We start from the raw sequence: 22,480 nt of genomic DNA on the forward strand, positions 1-22,480 counted from the left end.
TATACAATATACAAAAGCTACTCTAACATTCAACGACAAAAAATTAGGTTCAAGGGGGGGGGGGGGACAAACGAAGGTTGGTCACATATATACATTCACACCTTCATACGATGAAAGGGGGGGGGGGGGTAATATTTGACTGATTAGCATTGACTAAAAAAAAAAAAAAAAAAAAAAAAAAAAAGGGGGGGGGGCGTGTTTTAATAACAAAATACACACCAGATATGATCAGAAAGAATCAAATACATCCCTCACATGAAGCAGCAGCTCATGTTAGCTCAGCACGAAGCCTAAAAACCAAAAATCCACCTGTAGCTCCTCTAAAGCTCCTCCTGCAACAAATGGGGCATAAAGGGTTAATTAGTGAGCTTTAAAGAGCTTTAAAAATGCCCACAGGTGGATTTGACTGAAAATATCATGTTTAGGAAATTAAACATACATTGTTTTAAAAGTATTAACAAACTAAAACCTCTAAACTAGTGCCGCACCACGACTGCCCCGGCTTTCGTCGATTATAACGTTGGAAACATGTTTGTTAACGTTAAAAAACATCTGGTGCTAAAAGCTGCTGTGAAAGGTCAGCGTGCCAGCTGGTTAATTAAAGCAGCCTAACAAGCTACACCCGCTTTCTTGTAGCTCATCGCGCCGTGTTTGTGCCGAGCTAAACGGCCGCGTCTATCATCTCATCTAACCCTGCCCGGTGAAGTGCGTTTCAATCAACATGATTGCATTTCTTTAAAAAGCCATAAAATGATAAACAGATGTCCAGAACTTGGTGCCAATTATGGAATGATTTGGGGGTTTTTTTTTAAAGTTATTCAGCTTTCAAACAGACACTAACTTTTTCCCCACAGTTTCAGAGCCAAAAGTGATCAAAACCAAAACAGAAAACAGGACAACAATGACGACAACCGGGGGGACGACGGTGTTTCGGCGGGTCAACTGGTTATTTCCAGACAAATGAGGAATGATATGTTGGTGCACTTATTGGCTGCAGGATCCCATGGGGACAGCGTCACACTGGAGGTGTGGGGGTGGGGTCCAGGCTTCCAGGTGACATGAGAAAAACGGACATGGAGGAGGAGTAGTTGTTGGCATGGGAGGGAATAATAAAGTTAAGCAATATAAAAATACAATACCACCGAAAAAAAAAAAAAAAAAAAAAAAAAAGAACAAAGAAAAAAAACCAAACAAACAGTACACCACTTTTGTTTTTACAATTGTTCATTATTGCAGACGTAGTCCACGAGGTCTGTGACTCCTAACAGGTCGTCTTCGTCATCGTCCTGTGCCGCAATGTCCTGCCCCACCAGCCCGTTTGGTGCTATGGCAGCAGCCGGTGTGGCACTGATGCTTTTGGGCGGCTCCAGATGTGGGATAATGCCTGGAGCGGTGATGGTAGCGATGGTGGCAGCGGGCCGGTTGATGATACCCTCGAGGCTCTTTATGGGGCTTTGCCCGTTGGCGGGCGGCAGCTCTACCAGGCCGCAGTCCAATGCATTTGTTCCCTTTGACTCCTCCTCTGCTTTCTTCTCCTTCGGCTTCTCCTCCTGCTGCTCCTCGTCATCGTCGTCATCCGAGTCGATGCGGTTCACTCGTTTACGGATGGGTCGATCCTCCTCGGAAGATTCGTCCGAGTCATCGTCGGAGTCGTCATCTTCCGACGCTCTCCTGCGTTTTAGCGCTAGGCGTCTGCGTCGCTGCCGGGAATCTTCCTCCGATGAGATTCTATTCGACCTCCAATCCCTCGAATCTTCCTCGGAGTCTCTGGAGAAACTCGCTGGGAAGAGAAAACAAGAGTCATATTTAGTCTTGCTGTCATCAGTCATGTTCACGTCAACATTGCCTCATTTACGCGTTTTGTTTTTCAATCAGTTAAAACTCAGCAACTTAAAACTGATGCAAATAATGAAATAAGACTGTGTTGTGTGTGTGTGTGTGTGTCAAACAGTCAGAATTTAAATAAAATCAATTGAGGAAGAGTTTGAATCAGCTTCATCTCTAAAAGACGGCATTAAACCAACACTTCTCTGCTGTCGCTGTCCATGGTGCTGAAAGTGAATGGACTTTGTCAGGGTTAAAACTGAAGTTTCTCACATGACATCAAGAGCTCATTGCTTGACAGTTGTCTGCCATCTCACAGGGTGAAATTGGATGCAAAGACTGTTTTGCACCAAAAAAAAGCACCAGCACCAGCGATTGCTTTGGTTTCTAGCAGATTGCTGGGGTTGCCTGCAGTTTTTAAACACCCATAAAAGGTCGTTCACCAAATCAACAATGAGGCCACATAGGAGTTTCAAATTGATACTACAGGGAGTGCAGAATTATTAGGCAAATGAGTATTTTGTCCACATCATCCTCTTCATGCATGTTGTCTTACTCCAAGCTGTATAGGCTCGAAAGCCTACTACCAATTAAGCATATTAGGTGATGTGCATCTCTGTAATGAGAAGGGGTGTGGTCTAATGACATCAACACCCTATATCAGGTGTGCATAATTATTAGGCAACTTCCTTTCCTTTGGCAAAATGGGTCAAAAGAAGGACTTGACAGGCTCAGAAAAGTCAAAAATAGTGAGATATCTTGCAGAGGGATGCAGCAGTCTCAAAATTGCAAAGCTTCTGAAGCGTGATCATCGAACAATCAAGCGTTTCATTCAAAATAGTCAACAGGGTCGCAAGAAGCGTGTGGAAAAACCAAGGCGCAAAATAACTGCCCATGAACTGAGAAAAGTCAAGCGTGCAGCTGCCAAGATGCCACTTGCCACCAGTTTGGCCATATTTCAGAGCTGCAACATCACTGGAGTGCCCAAAAGCACAAGGTGTGCAATACTCAGAGACATGGCCAAGGTAAGAAAGGCTGAAAGACGACCACCACTGAACAAGACACACAAGCTGAAACGTCAAGACTGGGCCAAGAAATATCTCAAGACTGATTTTTCTAAGGTTTTATGGACTGATGAAATGAGAGTGAGTCTTGATGGGCCAGATGGATGGGCCCGTGGCTGGATTGGTAAAGGGCAGAGAGCTCCAGTCCGACTCAGACGCCAGCAAGGTGGAGGTGGAGTACTGGTTTGGGCTGGTATCATCAAAGATGAGCTTGTGGGGCCTTTTCGGGTTGAAGATGGAGTCAAGCTCAATTCCCAGTCCTACTGCCAGTTTCTGGAAGACACCTTCTTCAAGCAGTGGTACAGGAAGAAGTCTGCATCCTTCAAGAAAAAGATGATTTTCATGCAGGACAATGCTCCATCACACGCGTCCAAGTACTCCACAGCGTGGCTGGCAAGAAAGGGTATAAAAGAAGAAAAACTAATGACATGGGCACCTTGTTCACCTGATCTGAACCCCATTGAGAACCTGTGGTCCATCATCAAATGTGAGATTTACAAGGAGGGAAAACAGTACACCTCTCTGAACAGTGTCTGAGAGGCTGTGGTTGCTGCTGCACGCAATGTTGATGGTGAACAGATCAAAACACTGACAGAATCCATGGATGGCAGGCTTTTGAGTGTCCTTGCAAAGAAAGGTGGGTATATTGGTCGCTGATTTGTTTTTGTTTTGTTTTTGAATGTCAGAAATGTATATTTGTGAATGTGGAGATGTTATATTGGTGTCACTGGTAAAAATAAATAATTGAAATGGGTATATATTTGTTTTTTGTTAAGTTGCCTAATAATTATGCACAGTAATAGTCACCTGCACACACAGATATCCCCCTAAAATAGCTAAAACTAAAAACAAACTAAAAACTACTTCCAAAAACATTCAGCTTTGATATTAATGAGTTTTTTGGGTTCATTGAGAACATGGTTGTTGTTCAATAATAAAATTATTCCTCAAAAATACAACTTGCCTAATAATTCTGCACTCCCTGTATTAAAAAACTAAACTACCAAAAATCTTGGATGAGTTAAAATCTCAGAGAGGTCAGAGGTCAACTTAAAAAAAAAAAAAAAAGAAAAGAAAAGAAAAAGACTTAAATTGATACCATAGGTGTGGCTACAAGGAGACTGAGGTGTACTACTGCTGGTCACCAGTAAAAACTCGCCTTCGCAGTAAAAGTTATGCAACTTTCTCAGTTTATGGTTTGGTTCATACTTTTGAGTTTCACTACAGCTCAGAGAGCAGCTCCGTTTGTAAGTCCATCACCTCTACTTACAGTAAATGTGCAAGCAACCAAAGCAATTACACGGAAGTTTTCCCTCGTGAATGGCAGGTGTGATTTATGTAGTGACTCTGGTCTTAACTATTTTAAGATCAAAGAGATGTCATGGGTACAGGAGGAGTTAATAAAGCTTAGATACTGCAATCTGCTGAATATTATCAAAACGGGATGAAAAAGTTCTTTTTTAGAAAGACACCAAACTTTTGTATTTGTTTTAAAGGATTTGTTATTAATAGAGACCCAATGAGTTTGAAAGGTAATTTTTATTCTTACCTCTAACTGTAAGTCACAAAATATTTTAAGATAAATTAGTGGAAACCAAAGTTGCTCTCCACACTTTTAACTCATCTGATTGATTAGTCTTTTTAGATTAGTAATTAATCACTCAAGTGTTTCTGACTGACCGTCGCTGTCGGAGCTTTCCTGCTGACGTCTGGGTTTCGTTTTGGCCCGGTTGGTTTCGGCCTGAGAGCCTTCAGACTCGGATGTCTCGCAGTAGTTAACCTGCTTCTTCTGGCTTCGCCTCGACCGCCGGCGGCTCATATCCAGATCACTGTCGCTGTACTCACTGGAGCCTTCGGTCACTACACAGAAACGCACAAAAAACAACAAAGAAGGGGTTAAAAATCAGAGGATGACCTGCAGCAGGAATATTCTTAGAAACAAATTTTAAATGACATTGTGCTCAGACATTTAAACTTTAATTCTGACTTGCTTGTGTACCCCGACACATCCCCTTTTTAACCTGCTCTGTTTCTGTAGTTCATCCTAAGGAGGCGCACAAGCAAGAGCAGGGTTAATGCTGGGTCTCTTTCCTGCACCAGCACTGGTCTTTTCTCTTAACTTTCTTTGCAGTTTTGTGTACTAGTTACTAGTTGAGCTTATCATTAGTCTTGTTTATAGTTTTACCGGGGGCTCCAACCTCAAACATTTGTGTTAGGTCTCTGCGAGTAATTTCTGGGTTTAAGTACTGAAATAGCAGCGTTTCAGAAGCGATCTAAGCTCTGAAACTTCTGGTTATAAGCAAAGATGCTCTGGTTGGATGGCTGGAAACTGTGGGGCAGACAACTCAACTACAACTTGCACCTGTTAACCTGTAGTCATCTCTTTATTTCAGGTTTTAGAGAATAAGTAAAAAGAGTATAACGTAAAACATATATACCTATTTCATCCTCATCGTCCTCTTCATCCGTCTCGTCCTCCTCATCATCCGAGTACCCTCTCGGTCGCCGCCGCTTTCTGGAGCTCCGTCTGCATGTCAGCAGTCTGCTCCGTGAAGGCTTTCGATGCCTACCGCTACCGTTGCTGCCAAAGTCGCTGTTGTTGGAGTCTGCCTCCGATTCAGCTTCCGTGTCGTTGTCCGTCACAACAAACTCTTCTTCTGAGCTGCATCCAAGCAAACAAGCGAACACAGAGAGAGTTCAGCGTCTGGTGAACAAAACTGACAGATTTATGAGATTGGAAACCAAAAGTCAAACTGTACCTTTCACTGAGGCGAAACTCTTCCTCGCTCTCCTCCTCGTCCACGGTGCTGTCGCTGTCCAGGTCGTTGAGTCGCCGGCGTTTTTTCCTGCGCTGGCTGGCGCTGGGTCGCGGCGGCTGGCCGTTCTCCTTGCCCTCCTCAGCTTGTAGGATGGTAGAAATATCCTTCCCTCTGTGCCCTGTGATGTTGGCCATATCTTTACCCCGACCCGCTCCTGCAAAAACACCTCACAGTTATATTAAATACTTCACATCTCTTTCACATTTGAACCGCTTCATGTGTAAATATGACAAGTTGCTACATTCTTCTGCATTACAAACAAGACGGATACAACATGTTAAATGAGCTTCAGATTTTGGGTTGATCTTCAGAGCCAGAAATATTTTCAGCAAAGTACACAGTACAGTTTCTTCTCCTCCTACCTCCACCCTCTGCTTCTTTGATGTCTTCTTCGATAGCCTCCTCGATGGCCTCGTCAAACTCATCAAATCTGCAAAGTTTACATCAACACAGACAAGAATATTTTTTGCTGCCTGGAGAATTTAAATGCGTCTCTGCCAATAATAACACAATCACCTGTCCAACTGCCGACTGACTCCAAGGGTGTTTCCACACCTGCAGCGTTTAGTCCGTTTAAATCAAACTGTGGTTTGGCAATCGCACTCAGGTGCTGACCAAAACAACCGCACGGAGAGTTTTTAGAGGGGGTGGGATTAATGCAGTTTCAAATGAAGTCAACACAATTGTTTATGGTGCAAACCTGATCCGACTGCGATCCGAACCAACTACTAGGTGCGACTAGGTGTACATTACAAGTTTGAGTTTAAAAAAAAGAAAAGAAAAAAGGAAAAAAGAAAAAAAACTACTACAGAGCTGCAAAGGTCTTTACAGGCTAGCAACGAGCTTTGAAATGAACCTAAATTCTCTGTTTTCTCGAGTATCCCAGAACACAGCACCTTCTTCCTGTTCCTGTTTACTTTTGTTGGTCCAGCCCAGACACTCCTGGCCAATAAGCAGACTGAACATTAACGTAGAATTTTCTCTGTGTGAAAACAAACCAAATCAAAGGAAAAAGCTAGAAGTTTACAAACTGATTTGGGCCAGAGTAAACCAACTATAGGTGTGAAAACACCCTAAATGGCTCACAGCAAAAGAGATGTGATAACATTTATATCACACAGATGCACATTCAGCACCCGCCATGTCGACCAGGGTCTGTTTTCAGTAAACAAAACCTTTTACATTTTTTTTTATTTTTTAGATACTGGAAATAATAGGCAATCTTTTTATGATTTATTTAGGGTAAAAAAGCCCAAAACAAACCCCCCCCCCCCCCCAAAAAAAAATAAAAAAATAAAACATCTGGCAGGCAGATGTAACTCCCCACACTGTGGCAGATCGAGCTTATCCAACAAACCCAGGCCATCAACTGTTTGTGGAGTAGGTAAGATTTTCTTATGATGACTACGGCTCTATAGAAATTATATATTATCCGTGGTTGGCTACTAGCTACAAACACTGATGTCACCAACATCAACTGATATGGACTGGTTGCCTGAACATGCAGCAAAATAGTATGTCTCGTACCTGTAGCTGATGGTTTTCTTCGCCCTCGTTGACCTCCGACCCCAGCTCTTACTCTTCTTTGTTTCTTTCTTCTCTTTGATAATGATCTCTGGTTTTTCCTCCTCGACCTCAACCTGGAAAGAGTTCAGCGTCACTTACATTCACAAACATCAGCAGCAGTCAATGTTTTTTCTGTTTTTATTTAAGACCCCATGACCTCACTAAGTACTCACAGAGGGCGCGATGATGTTCTCGACACTGATTCCAACATAAATCAGACGCTCTTTCCTGGAGAAGAGAAACACAGTAAGATGATCACACAAAAAAGTTAATCCGAGTGTCCTCTGTTTGTCAAATAGTGCAAACTTGTAAAAGCTTTGCAGTGCTTAGTTAAAGAGCTGCAATTTCAGAGTAAAAGCTGGAATTCACATCTACAGAAAGTGGACAGAATTTTCATAACACTACATAACACTGAGATCTTTTCCAGCACAGGAAATAAAATGGTTTTTGGGAGTCCTGCACCTTCAAGGCAACACCATGGGTGTGCACTATTCTTGTGCACAGCTGTATAATACCACCAGGGGGCAGTGTCAAAAATGTACAGAGAAACATGCCTGTGGGATATTCTTGTTTTAGCTTCTAAATGTTAAAACCAATGAATATTTTTACTCTGCAGCAGCTCTGTGACATTTTTGTGAATTGCTTTCCCTTTATGGTGAACTCTACTGCTGCTTACTTCCTGTCAAGCCCACTTATCAACCAACCAATCACCATTTGACTTACAAATGGTTCTTGTCACGTTACGTCACTGTAGGTAATTTGCAGGTAAAAAGTAGGTTGCGTTCACAAAATCCTTCTTCCTCGACTGAACGGAAAACCACCGCAACAAGCTCAGTTAACAGTTAACAGGTGCAGACTTTTTTTCTTGCTTTCTGGAAAGACCTGTTACACCACTGCTGAAGTCCAGAGAGATTTCAAATCAGAGAGAGGAAGTAGAACAAAAATTGATTCAAATTTACTTTCAAATTGTATTTTATTGTCCATCTCCACTCAATTCTGTGGGAAGATGCTGTTGCTACGTCTGTGCCACAGCGGAAACGCAGACCGTCTAAAGGACTGTTTACCTTCCTTAAAAATATGTATGTAATGTGGAATGGTTCAAAGTCATACCCAAACTGGGAACCACTGGCTTCAAAGTAAAACAAACTGGTAAATTCAACAACAGCTGAAACACAAACCGTCTCACCTCCTCTCAGCCCGCTCCTTTTTCTTCAAAGCAGCGTCAAGGTTTTGCAGCTGCTCTTCGAGTTTGTCGCAGAGCTGCTTCTACAGAGGGGGCCGAGTGATACATTTGAACTTTAGTTAATCCAGTAGCTCTCAAACTGCACTTCAGCGTCATGATATCAAACACCACACAAGTTTTAAAGCCATCATTAAGACTTCTTAAAAAAAAAAAAAACGTGAAAAACAGCATCAGTGGACTCTTGTTGCATTATTTTAATCTACATTAAAAACACATTTACTTGTGGTTTACGCTGCCTTTTTCCTCCCAGTCGTTGACGCCCCACAGATGTAGAAACACTGAGCTAACTATACATTTAATTTTGAGTGCACTGACTGGTACGTACATGCTGACAGGGTGGACAGAACCACTCTCCATCGGGGATAATCATGAGCGGAGGCCTCAGACAGGCTGTGTGGTAGCCGCTGTCACACGAATCGCACAGCAGGATCTGAGAAAGAGATACAGGCAGATCGTAACACAACAAAAGTATTTCTCTCAACAAAGAAAGAGAAGAGTGCAAAGTTAGCACAACCAATAGAATCAAACTACAGTAATGAGGAAATAAATCAGTGGCTGTTTTTTCCTGCTGGCCAAAAGTGACGTTGATGCTACTCTATGTGAGATCACTGTCGGTTAGGAGGCGTTTTTCTGCTTCAGACTTTAACCAAAAACTCCCCAGCTGCCCTAGTTTCCTCTCACATTTGTACTGATATTAAATGTTGGGCGACATTTACATCTAACAAACAAAAAAAGAAAAAAGAAAAAAAAAAAAAAAAAGCGTTGTTCTGCCTTCTCTCCACTAGGAGGAGCCTCAGGACTTGTTTCTTTTCCAACCTCACGGCTAAAAACTGCCCCCTGATTCAATAACACCCTTAAAGTCTCATTGTTAAAACCTTTCTGGATAATACTCCAGTCTCTCCTTGCTGTTATAATTATATTTTCAATATAAATATATGCGGGTGAGATTTTACAGATGTTACCCACCAGCTCTGGGTGATTTGAAAGACCGCAGTGTTTGCAAGGGTCGTCATTGGGAGGTAGATCTTCGTCAGATGAGGTCGAGGAGTCCGAGCTTCGCCTTTCTCGGTTACGGTTCCGCCTCTTTCTTGTACGCTCAACCTTGTAGTCCTCATCGCTGTCGTCTTCCTCCTCGCTCTCGTCTTCTTCGCTGGACTCCTCGTCGCTGTTTTCGTCCTCGTCTTCCGAGTCTTTCTTTCTGCGGCGCGTCCGAGTGTTGGACCACCGAACCCTTCGCCTCTTTCTCGCCTAAAACAAGCAGTAATGAAATTGTTAACGGAGGAAAAATAGAGCTGTGCAATCTGGAAAATGACCAGTCTGTACATAAAAGATGGACAAAGCCATGGCTGCAGTACCTTAAGCCTCCATTCTTTCTGGTGGCCAGCAGAGGGCGACTCCACTGGCTGCAAAAAAAGGTTATTCCCAAGTTTAAGGACTGCAGGACCTTCATGGCCCACCAGGTAGAAACCACTACTACAGAAATCTACAGGAAAGACATTTCAAGTCTTAATATTTTTTCTTATGGTCATCAATTTAAATTCCCCAATAAAAGTCAGAAAGGCTGATGAAGCAGGTTACACCTTAGGGTGGGCTTAACTCCTGACTATCATGAGTGCCGGTGTCCCTCAGTTTCTCATTCACCTCTAAGTTTCAGATGTGGAATAATGTCACAGCGTCTATGTCCATCTTTTGTATACAGTGCATGGAATGAATGCCTGGTCTTACCTTGGGTTTGGTTTGGCCTTCCTGATCCGTCTTTTTCTCTCTTGGCTTCTTCTTAACGACCTTCACCACCTCCTCTTCCTTGTCCTCCTCGTCTTCACACTTTTCCTTCTCACCCTTCTCCTCGTCACGCTTCTGAGGCGCCTGCGACTTCTCCTGCTTCTTGTCCTGGATCTCTACTGCCTTTGGCGTCGGCCTAGAGATCCTCGGCGATCTTCGCAGGGATCTCCCCACGTTTGTGTCAGACTCTGAGTCCCCCTGTCGCTCCTCCCGCTGGAGCTCAACTTTCCTTCGGCTGACTGGGCGCTTGTTTTTCCGGCAGACATCCTCCTCCTGAACATCTGCTGGAGCTTCACTGCCATTCGCCACATCTTTTTTCGCTTGAGAGTCCACATCCTCGCTTTTGCCCTTACTCTCCTCAGTTTTTGAGAGTTCATCTGCTGTGGAGTCCTCTTTGCAGTTTGAAAGCTTTTCTTTATCAGTGTCCTTTTCACTTTCCCTGTCAGCATCCTTTTTATTATCTGATGATGGATGCTCTGCCTCGATTGCGCTGGGGTTTTTCTCAGAATCCTTCTCTTGTTCAGTCTCAGGTTTTTCATCGGAGGCATCCGTCTTCTCAACAGGGCTGGGCGTTTTATTCTGCCCTTCAGATGGCTGCTCTGCTGGCTTTTGTGCGACAGAGTTCATCTCAGCTTTGTCATCTTTTTGTGGTTTTGTCACATCGAGTTTTGCGCCCTGTGCCTCTGCAGCCACAGGCCCAGACACAGAGTCACTTATCTTGGAAGCATCACGTACCGTACCATCTTCACAGTTGACAGTTTTCTTTATGTCTTCTGGCTTTTCCGTCTTTGTCTCACAGACTGTGGGAACCATCTCTGCATCTTTGATGCCATCGTGCTTCTCTGCAGCTTTACATGAGTCTGACTTGTCGACCTTTTCGATAACAGGCTGGTCCACGCTCTCCTTAGTGTTGGCTGTTTCCTCCGGTTTCTCACTTGTTTTTTTAGTGACAGACTTTGATTCCGAGGTTTCAGAGTCTACAGATTTCTCTGGTGTCTCTGCAGATTGTGTCTCTGCAGATTGTGTCTCTGCAGATTGTGTCTCTGCAGATTGTGTCTCTGTTGTCTTACAGCTTTCAGGCTTCTCTTCCAGAGCAAAGCTATCAGTTTTCTCTACATTACCCTCAGATGATCCAGTCTCTTTAGAGTCACTCGTATCTGTTTGCTTGTGCGTTATACTTTCGGGCGCCTCGGCTTCTTTAGTCTGACTCGACTCGGACGTGTCCATGTCTGTGCAGTCTAGCTTTTCCTCTGATTTTTTTGAAACTTTTGATTCGGCTTCTTTGGATTCGACTTCGTGATTTAAGTTTAGGTTCCCTGACTCATCAGCAGTTAATATTTTATGACTTTCCTTTAATGTCGTCTTGTTCACCTTACAAGACTCCTCTGTGTCTGCTGGTTTGGATTCTTTCATTTCTTCGTGCTCTTCGTGATTAGAGGATTTCTCTGCTGCATTATTTATCTCTTTAGATAAAGGTGTCGGTTCTGTCGGGGGCAGCGAAGACTCGCATGTTTCCCTTTTTTCCGTTTCCTTTTCATCTTGAGTTTTCTTCTCCAAATCCGCTTGGTGTGAGGTGACTCCCTGTGGCTCGTCCTTTTTGTCCTTTTTAACCTCCTCGTCGGTGGTCGGAGCGTCGTTCTCTTTAATGTCGACAGAATTCTCCACAGCTTCTGTTACTCGCTCTGGTGACCCTTTTTCTGATTGGGTAACTTCACCATTAACATGATCGTTTATACTCAACGCTTTCTTTGATTGGTCAGGAGTCGAGTTGTCTTTTGCAGCCTCCTTCAGATTAGAAAGAGATGGATTTTGCACTATAACGGCATTATTTTTATCAAAGTCTTCACTGAACTTCATTCCCCTTTTTTTCAAAGGGATCTTGGCCTGCTGGTCATTCTTCATGGCTTGCTGCATTTCCTCTGCACTGGACTTCTTCGGTTCCTCCCCTTTTTCCTCCTTTACTGATATACACAACGTCTCAGAGGCCGGTGTTTGTTCACTTGAGTTAGATTTAGTGTCCACAACTTCCATCGGCTCTTCTTTGATGTTCTGGGCTTTTTTACTGACATTTTCTGAGTCGAGCTCTGCCTCCTCTTTACCTTCAATGACACCATTTAGTGCAGATTTTGCTTCTGAATTTTCAGATTTCGTGTTCTGTGTTACTTTTTCAATGCTCTCCGTCTTTGGAGAGACTGACTTGGTGGAGTCTTTGCTGTCTTCATCTGATGTATCTTCAGTCTTTCTGGTCTCACCTGTAACAAAATAAATACAAAAAAAGAGAACAAAAAGATTAAATGGCTACTAGGAGCTCTGATGTACTTAAATACTCAAAGTAAGTAGAATAATGTCGATTAATATGAGGTTTATTTTGACAGAGTTCATACACATTTTTCAGGGTCAAATTCAAGCACTTTTTAAAAAAACTTTTAAGGTCCATTTTCAAGCTTTTCCAGCACATTACCTAAAAAAAAAAGAATGCATGTTTCACTTTGCATCACCTCAGTAAGACCATGTAAAAATTAAAACAAATCATCTTAAGTCGAGTTAAATGAACTTTCTTTCCCTTTTGTTAAAACAGAGAAAAATGCACCACACAAAAAAAATACCAAAAAAGGAAATGGTTGCTTTATATGCATATAGTGTAACTCAAAAAACACATTTCTCTTAAAAATTACGATGTGCAACGCGAACAAATCAACTTGTTAGAGATATTCATCTCAACTTGGGAAAAAAACCAACCACCCCACAAAACAAGAAAACTGCCCCAAACACCACAATAATACACAGCAAGGCTAAATTAAGTCTTCTCATCAGATATTGATGCTTCTTTCCTATGTGACACAAAAATAGGAGACATGTTTTTTTTTTTTTAACTAGTTAAGCACCCACGCCCCCAAAAATGGGGGCAAAAGGGAGGAGATCGTGTTTAATCGGTTATAACAAGAGGTCAAAAATATAAGTGCTGACATAAGTAGTGTCCGCAGAAACCTCTGAATCTCAGCTAAAAGCTCATGTAAACCATTTCTACAACCACCAAACAAAGCAAAGACACCAAACAGTTAGAAGAGCAGTTACATCACCATGAATCTGTGGACAGGTAATATCCATATTTTGATTTATGATTTTCTGGAGTTAAATGTGAACCAAAGTATATTTTCAAAGGTGTTATATGCTTTAAAATACTTTTAAATAAATTAGGTGAGTGAAATAAAAAAAACAAAATTTTTCTGTGTGAGTCACAGTAACTTATTTACACCTCTGATGACATCTCACAAGTGTTAGTTGTATTTTGATACCCAAACTGTTTACACAGAGTTTGTTATAGCAGAGAAATACTTCATTTATTTTGGTCATTTCATTTCCAAGCAGAAAGCTCAGAAAACTCCTGGGGCCTAAGAGGTTAAAGTTAATTCCCAATAAAACTAACTGTGAGATGTTTGACTACATTGCTGTCTGTATTATTGTTAAAGTCCTAAATGATCATTTTAAAGTGTTTGTGCTAATAACATCATGTACAGTGAGACGGGCAGAAAGAACAGCACTGACTGGGAGAGGCTTTGAACAGATGACATACTCAGTTCAATTCAACATATAAGACTTTGAGAATGCACAAGCATCTACCTAAAATATATTTATTTAATAATATCACAGATGATAGACTATGTAAAATTATAATGTATCATTCATCTCCCTTAAATAAACAGGCAGCCTTAAAAGTATGAAATATTCATATATTAAAACACTTAAATTTGTCTGTCTTAGTGGCTGATAGTGCCCCACAGGTGTCAATGTGAGCTTGAAGCCATTTATCATTTTTAAGTTGCTCAATGTGTAGGTGCTCATGATAAACAGATTTTGAATGAAAGCCAGCGAACTTCGATAGCACAAAAAAAGCCTGGAGCCTATCCCAGCTACCATAGGCAAGGGTACACCCTGGACAGGTCGCCAGTCTGTCCCAGGGCTAAATTATTTTACTGCGTTAAATCCTTGTGGAGTATAAGCTTTCCTTGTTTACATTTATACTTGTCATCCAAGTTATGAAAACAAAAAAACTGCTTATGTCTAAACTAGCAAGATGCCAAACCCTGAGGTGCTCCCAGTTCATTCATTAGTGTTAGACAAGGTGCTCAGTACCCGCTGTGTGTGTGTGTGTGTGTGTGTGTGTGTGTGTGTGTGTCTGGATGAATAAGACTTGTAGTAAAAGCTTTGAGTGATTAATTAAAGTAAGTGCCAGTCTGTTTATCATTTACTATAAATAAAGCTTTACCCTGGTTGTGACACCTCTTTTCTGCCTCTACAGTCTGAAGCAATATTTCAAACCATCACATCATTTGGAATTTCATTAATTTTCATTCTTTATCATTGTGCACATGTAAAATGTATCAACATAGATAATCTAGTGTTAAAGACACAATGGTGTCAGTAGATTGCACATTAAAGTCAACAGAGTTTTGTTTTCTGACTTCTCCCATTTAAGCACATAATCCCAACTACGGTGGCCACTGTAGGACAAAGAACTCTGGCTACAATTAATTTAAGTGTGTCTAGACTGGTGTCCTCATCCATTTACTCTGTGGGACGTAAAACTATGTGAAAGTCCGATACAAATCAATTAGTCAGCAGAACTCACTTCTGACAGCGATACTGAGGTGAGTTGTTGAGATTATCCTGAACTTCTGTTGGTAAGCGCTGCTGTTTTTGCCATTGTTAGTTGCTGTTAGCCACTGGCTCTAACATTGCTGGAATAAGATACTTGGCAAATAAACTGTAAGGTGCGATTTATAGGACACTCCAGCCTGACATTAGCTGACATAACGTTAGCATTTAACCAGTTGCTGTTGTTGTTTAACCACCTCATTGTCAAATGACCAGAGACGGGAGGCTCACAGGTCTAATCTGCTGATAGCTGTGACAATATCAGGAATAAGCGAGCATGTTTTGTTTTAAAGCCCTGATTTCAGTTCAGGAGATGAGTTTGAGCTTTTACTCAGATGCTGGCCTCCTCCTCAGATGATAATACATAGGGATGCCTACGAGTTTTCTTCCTCTTCACCTTTGGTGTACTACGCATGTGGGCAGTCTCTAGTCACAAACATAAAACGTGAACAGCAAAACAGCCACTGTATTCAAGATGGCGCGTCAAGATGGTGGCCTCCACAAACCATACTTTTAGTAGATTAATTCCAAATTTATATATTTATATAGATAATGATGATGATGATATAATTATATAGATAATTAGACACTAGTCAATGCCAATAAGACACATCTATGAAGGAGAAAAGTATATACACCAGCATTAAATTAGAAACAAGTGTGTGAATGGGTGGATGACTGAATGTGTAAAGCGCTTTGGGGTCCTTAGGGACTAGTAAAGCGCTATACAAATACAGGCCATTTTACCAAGTAGATTCAGGGTTTGGTAGATTTGGTGTCAATCTCAAGAGCAAGACCTCCAAATTCCTTTTTTTAAAAGATCCCTCAGCACTTCCGAGTTGTCATTTGAAGAGGAACTGGAGTTCTTTATTTGAGGCATCAAGCCTTTAAAAAAAACAAAACAAAACAAAAAAACCAGGGGAAAAAAAGCTGCTAAGGGGGTATGAAAATTATGATCTAACTGGCACAAGAGAGGTCAACTGAAGTGTGATAATCACTGCTCTGAGCGTGAGCTATGCCAGCAGCTCATGCTGATCAAAGATATTATTATTCAAATATTCAGGTGTAGGTTCCTAATGAAGTCTAAACATTTCTGCAACAATCTGAACTAAAAATGCAATCCAGAGAAAATTGTAACTGCTGGTTTTTATACTGAAAAACTCTTTTACCTTCAGGCTTCGTTTCCTGTTCTTTTTTCAACAGCGCAGGATCAATCTGCGTCTTCAGCAGAGCGACAACCTCGGCCAAATCGTTTCTATCTCTGCAAGGAGAGAGACAAACACACATTTAAAAAAAACAAACAAACGTTTATTTCACACCTGCAGGACGTTTCTGTCCGTTTTACCTGACGATGCACTTCCACGATGACCCGTCCAAGTCGTCCTGCTCCTCCACATAAACGCGCACGTTGTTGTCCTGGTCCAGTTGAAACCAGTACATCTGTCCGTCTTTGTCCCGGCCGATTGGCTGCAGGCGCATTTTATCTGGGTCCTCATCGTTGATGGCAGTTTTGAACTTGACGTTGTCGTCAAACTGACACTCACACAAATACTGCAGAAAAAAGAAAGGCCCAATAAAGGAAAGTCAAACTACCTCATAGAGGCACAGAATTATATTTTTAAAAGATTTTAGAGCAGAAACTTGAATATTCGTGGTTCAGCTGAAGGTTCAAAACCTCAGCCTGTGTGAAAGGGAAAATACACCATTATTTAACATTTACATGGACTGAATCACTTAAGTTATGTTGACAGTTTGATACTGCGTCACTATGTATTAACCCAACCAGGTCTTATAAAGGCTACCACGCTTCTACTTCTGGGTCACTTCATTCACTCAGGGACTTCTTACAGAAAGTTTGACTATGTGGCCACAGTCTGCATTCTGCCCCAACCAGAACCTTCAACAGGTGGAGAGCTGGTGAAGCTACACTGGGAAGAACCAGTACTTCGACTCGAGCTAGACAAAAGGCAATCTTTTTTAGCTGCTTCCTCCCACCCCTGGTTTATTTTACAAAGATTAAGTTAAAATACATGTTTGCCTACATCTTTAAATCTGACTGACTTCTTGAGAACTTTGCTCTATTTGCAGCTGTCCCACTCGTCTATGTTTGGGTGATACCTGCAGCATGTACACGGGTGTGTAAAAGCGGGCCAGTGGAGGAGAAAATGTTCATTTATAATATCTAATAGGGGAGAGGAAACCGGACGGCCATCCTGACATCCACCAACAGCAAAAAACTCACTTTAAGTATCCCTGTCTTGCACTCCACCGTCAACTCCTTGTATCCTTTTTGCTCAAGTTCCCACGCCCAGGTTGTGTTGAACTCCTGACATACCTGCAAGGGAAACAAGTAACACAACAAAGTGGCATTAAAATACATCACATGCTTAACCTTTATTTTCAGAAAAAAGTCAAACTGGAGACATTAGTCAATTAATAGAGGGTACACAGTTACTTCTTGAGTACACATTAGATTAAAAAAATAAATAAGAGCCTCCGTTTAGATGACTTAAAGTGTCATGTTTCTGAGACAGTAGAAAAAAAAAAAAGATGATATTTCAGGCTCTCAAGTCTTAATATAACAATGGTTACATTTTTTGGTCAGAGAAATAAACACAAAGCAAGAGTGAGAGGCTGAGGTTGGCCAGTCAAAACTGTGTTACTTCTATTCTGATTATTTAAAACATAAATTTTACATATAGACACACTGCCGTAATGTGTGTCATGCCCATTTCTTTCATTTCACAGTGTTTTTGTGCTTATGTGTTTTTGCATGTTTGTGTTTAACTGTTCTTTATTGTTATAGCAAACAATAACAGAGGCGACCACCTTAGAGCATCACATGCTGGTTTACTGGGACCATTTGTCTCCTCTCCCTCATTTTTTCTAAATTGTTAACCATCCCTGTACTTCTTTTTTTTTTTTTTTTTTTAAATCTACTAAAAAAAAAAAAAATTATCTTAAAAGCAGACCTGGGCATTGTACATCCTGTGGGGCACATTCGGCCCTTTGGCTGTCCCTGACCAGCCAGTGTGACGTCAGTGTGAAATTAGGATTCAAAGATAAGTATCCATCATGCAGTTTGTCTCATTTCAGTCACCATGCACTCTTTGATAAACTCCCCATCAAAGAATGGCTTACTGTTTTTTGCAGTTTTGTGGGAAAGGACAACACATTTTTACTGCTTTGATTTTGAAGGTGACTGATCATTTATTTTTACATTTTACATTCATACATGTGTGAGTAAGCAAATGCAGCATCACTGTAAATACACTCTAATAGCCCTGAAAGAAGTCAGCTCACGATTTAAAAAAAAAAAAAAAAAAAAAAAGGGAAAAAAAAGAAGTTTTTTTTAAATCAACAACACTTTGACTTTTAAGTATTTATTCATTGAAGTCGGAGGTCAAGCTGTGAGTTTAGTCTGTGGACAGCAGACTGGTGTGTTTAAGGACTGCAGTTTCAATCACCATTATGAGACTAAACACCCAGAAATACAAGAAGTTTTCAGAAGAAGCATTTGAGAATGTGTCCAATCCAGGTGAACCATAACAAGACTGCTTGAGGTGAGGACACTGCAGGACATCTGGAGCTCCAGTTTAAAAACAAAACAGACTATTTTGACTTTTTTCTCCTTGACTGTGGATGAGAGTTGTTCTGTCTGTCTACACAGCATAGTTTCTCATCTTTCTATATGTGGTAAGCGACAGACTTAAGATCACAGAGGAACTGGCAGCAGTGCACTCAGTGAAAGGGACTGCGACTTCTTCACAGAGGTAAATGGTTGCTTGGAAGGGCTATGGCTGAAATGGGACAAACTGGCAGGTATTCCAGCCAATGGCTGCTCAGATCTGACAGGAAAAATGTTTGGCCTTCTGAAGTGGATGTAATATAAAGAGAAATCTCTTTGGATTTGCCTTCATATGTGAACAATCGTTCTCAGTAATGAAGTTTAATCCAGACACAGATCGTCTCTCAGTCACAGTCACCTGCCCACATTTACACCTCAGACACTGCATCGGACTTTAAAGCACTTGTTAAAGCCAAAAAAACATTTTTTTAATTGATTTTCTCTCAATTAACAAGAAGAAAACAAAACAAAACAAAAAAAACTGAATACCTGCAGAGGATGTAATTGGAGCAAAAATAGCAACAGCACTTTGCATAATTTATAACATAACATATTTATCATTTTGCAAAAACATGCACATTTTGTTCTCAATTGTTGATTAAATTATGACTTTACTATGCCTGCTGTCACTGTTAGACATTTTCATTGTCTAACAGTGACATCTACATCTCACTAACATTGAGCACCTTATTGGTCTGGGCTCCACAACAGCCACAGTTTCTCCTGTGGCCCCTTGCAAAAACGAGCCCACCCTGCTACCCTGATGCTACCTGCTGACATCACCCCCTGAGTACCTTTTTCTACAGCTCCGGCTCCTAGAGTGGTTACTGCAGGATGGGTCTCTCTGCTAAAACAGACCTGTCCATCAGATTATTAAACTGGGTTTTATTTTCCAAATTTGTCAACCTAGTCCCAGTTTAGTAGATCCCAAAGTTGATATGCTGCAACGTTAAAGTTATTTTTTTTTTTTAAATAACCAGATGATCTCTATAAAACCAGACATCTGCTTAACCATGTGGGAAGCATTTTCTATTAAAAAGCACATTTTTGGAAAGCTGTATGTTTAAAAAAAAAAAAAAAGAAAAAGAAAAGGGGGGGTGTTGGATGTCTGGCTAATCTTAATGGCGGTGAAGTACAGAAAGAAAATGGTCTGAAAGAACATTTCAGCTTCCTGAAAGAAGCCCTTTTAGGTACTCTGGATGGAGTAGGAGCTGTCTGAATATGGCGCTATTTATTTTAAATGTTAAATAAATATTCTAGATTGTCCTGTGCCAAAACACTGTGGCGGTACTTCTTTTTCTTTTGTTCTGTTGTGCTGCGTGTCAACCGCTTACCTTGACGAGATACTTCTCCCATCTGTCTGCAGACACCGATTTGCCGATCTTCCTCAGCAACTTAACGTGAAGATCAACCAGCAGCTTTGGAACTGCGGAAACAATAAAACAGAGAAACCCGTTAGCGTCTGAAAGGCATTTTAGGTGTGATGCTACAACTGTTGAGGAGAGTTTAAAACAGCCGTAAAGCAAGTAACACTGTCCGGTAACAGCATCAGCTGCTGTGACTGGAGATGAAATTTATTGCATCATGGGAAAAGCTGACCAAAAAAAAACAAAAAACAAAAACCCAGAGTGCAGACAAAAACAGCCAGGCAACAATGTATGCAATGTCTATGTAACGCTATTGGGCTTTTCATGCTAAATATGGCCCTTTTGACAATTTCTAACATGTGAATGCAGAAGAAAAAACTCTGATTCTTGTATGTTTTTCTAACTGAACTTCTGCCCATTTTATTGATATTAACTTCATCTTTTCATCTTTGTTTACATTTTTCAAAAGCTCACATTTAAATTAAATACATTTTTTTATTTTATAACATTATTTTGCAATGAAAGTGTTTCCTCTCTGTAATATTTACATCAAACCAAGTGTGAGAGATGCTCTGATTGATGCTCATGAAGAGTTTTAATTGACAACAAAAGAATCATTTATCAGAGCATCTGCAGCAAACCATCTAAACCAAAAACAAAGCAAAAAGCCTTTGACTTAACATAAAATGTAGGACGAAGTCAAAAAAAAAAAAAAAATTGCGCAGATAAATAGGATTAATATTTGACATACTTCATTTTCATCTCCTACTTTCTTTATAGGGGTCACCACAGGAGCTCAACTGCCTACATCTCACCCAATCCTTAGCATCCTCACTAACCACACTGAACCTCTGCACATCCTCCTTCACTGCATCAGTGAACCTTCTCTGTGGTCTTCCTGTTTAATTCCTGCCTGGAAACTCCATCTTCCACATCCTTCGTCAAGTATATCCACTATCCCTTCTGTGCACATATCCAAACCATCTCAGGTGTGCCTCTCCTCTGATGTACTCATTCCTAATCCTGCCCATCCTGCTCACTTTTCGCACCTTCAGCTTTGCTTCCTGTCTTTCTGTTAGTGCATAGATCATAGCATGTCTCACTACCGCCTTGTAAACATTCTCTTTCACTCTTGATGTTATCCTTCGCTGTGCGGGAGTCAGTGTCAACACATTACAGAGCCTTATTTATCTTTGCTTTTCCCATAAAACAAGTTTATTCTTTACACATGCCGGCCTTTTGCTGTTTACCAACATGCACTGGAAGGCCTCTAGGATAAATACAAATACACACTGTATCCTTATAACAACATATATTGTTCCCTCGATTTGAAAAAGTATATACATTTTTAAAAAGTCTAATTTTAATCAAATAAAAGCATTGAGCTTGAAACTGTCGATAATTAATGGTAATATCGAACGTAGAAAAAATGTGTCCGTGGTGTCCTTTTAAAACACACGAGGTGATGGCACATGCTAATTAATACACACTCAATCAGGAACACTTTCAGATGAGGACGCGCATGCGCTAATCGACGCAACGGGATAAGAAAAACAGTCAAGTCGACCACAATTAGCAGCGGGAGCGGAAGAAGAAAACAATTTCTTAATTACCGTGAAATTCTTAAACACCGTTTTCTATGATGTGGTTATCGCTAAGAGTTTGGAAACAATAAAAGTCACAGTTAATTTAATTTCACATCAAAATCGCGCATATAGTTCCGCAGTAACCAGCAAAACTATTGCGTTTCTAAGGCTTTAAGTTATTTTATTTTGAAAGCGCCTACGCGTTTGTCCTCTGTTTTTGTGTGGCTTGACGGTAGCTGCGCGAAGCACCACAAGGCAAAATATTTTAAGTGTAAATAAAGTGCACAAATCCGTGCTCGTTTCACACACTGACACCTTCGGAGACCACTTAACTGAATCCACGCCGCGCTGCGTGAGCTATCTCCACGTTCACCGCCTCGCGAGCACTGTCACGGCCGCATGTTTGTGTGCGTGTTGTGTTGTTTTACGTTACAACGGCAGATAAAGGCTGCTTGGAAAAAAATTAAGCCCAATTCAAAAGCTAAAAAAGTGACAGAAAACCTCGAATAATTCGGCCTGTTTGCAGCTGAATAACGATCATAATGAGCACAGACGTGTTTTCTACCTCGAATGGCAGCGTCAGGGCGGAGTTAAGTTATATTTAAGTGAAGGAGAATGTTAAAAAACCAACACAATAACACACAGCCAGCTAACATTAGCTGCTACGTGCTAGCTCGCTACCATTATCATTAATGCAGCGGTGAAGTCTCTCCTCCTCCTCCTCCCCGTGAGCAGCGGGACCTTTTACTACCCTACCTGAGGATGTGTCCTGCAGATACCTCTCCAGCTGAGGAAAGGTGAGCTCCGGCAAGTCCAACAACGCTCCGTAGCGCTCAAGAAAAGAGCAAATCACAGCGTAATTTGGACACAAACCGGGGGAAGAACTCGCCGTTGCCGCCGAAGCAGCCATCTTTTCCACACCAGTGCAAGCCAGCCGGAATTAAA

At 41.3% G+C, this 22,480-nt stretch overlaps 1 protein-coding gene across 1 annotated transcript; it reads right to left on the reverse strand.

Moving 5' to 3' along the window:
- Positions 1-161: 161 nt before the first annotated feature.
- rsf1b.1 (remodeling and spacing factor 1b, tandem duplicate 1) lies at positions 162-22,480 on the reverse strand. The gene is made up of 16 exons (XM_084940878.1): positions 22,292-22,480; positions 19,917-20,008; positions 17,197-17,289; positions 16,300-16,505; positions 16,124-16,215; positions 10,242-12,550; positions 9,483-9,764; positions 8,842-8,946; positions 8,460-8,539; positions 7,447-7,501; positions 7,235-7,347; positions 6,070-6,137; positions 5,648-5,861; positions 5,327-5,550; positions 4,569-4,748; positions 162-1,780 (listed from the first exon to the last, which is right to left on the reverse strand). The coding sequence occupies exons 1-16, from the start codon at positions 22,443-22,445 to the stop codon at positions 1,215-1,217; spliced, it is 4,833 nt and encodes a 1,610-aa protein (XP_084797004.1). The 5' UTR covers positions 22,446-22,480; the 3' UTR covers positions 162-1,214.

This window comes from Perissodus microlepis, chromosome 10, assembly GCF_051167445.1.
Source record: "Perissodus microlepis isolate ML-2025 ecotype Zambia chromosome 10, ASM5116744v1, whole genome shotgun sequence".
In the NCBI taxonomy this organism is placed as follows: domain Eukaryota; kingdom Metazoa; phylum Chordata; class Actinopteri; order Cichliformes; family Cichlidae; genus Perissodus; species Perissodus microlepis.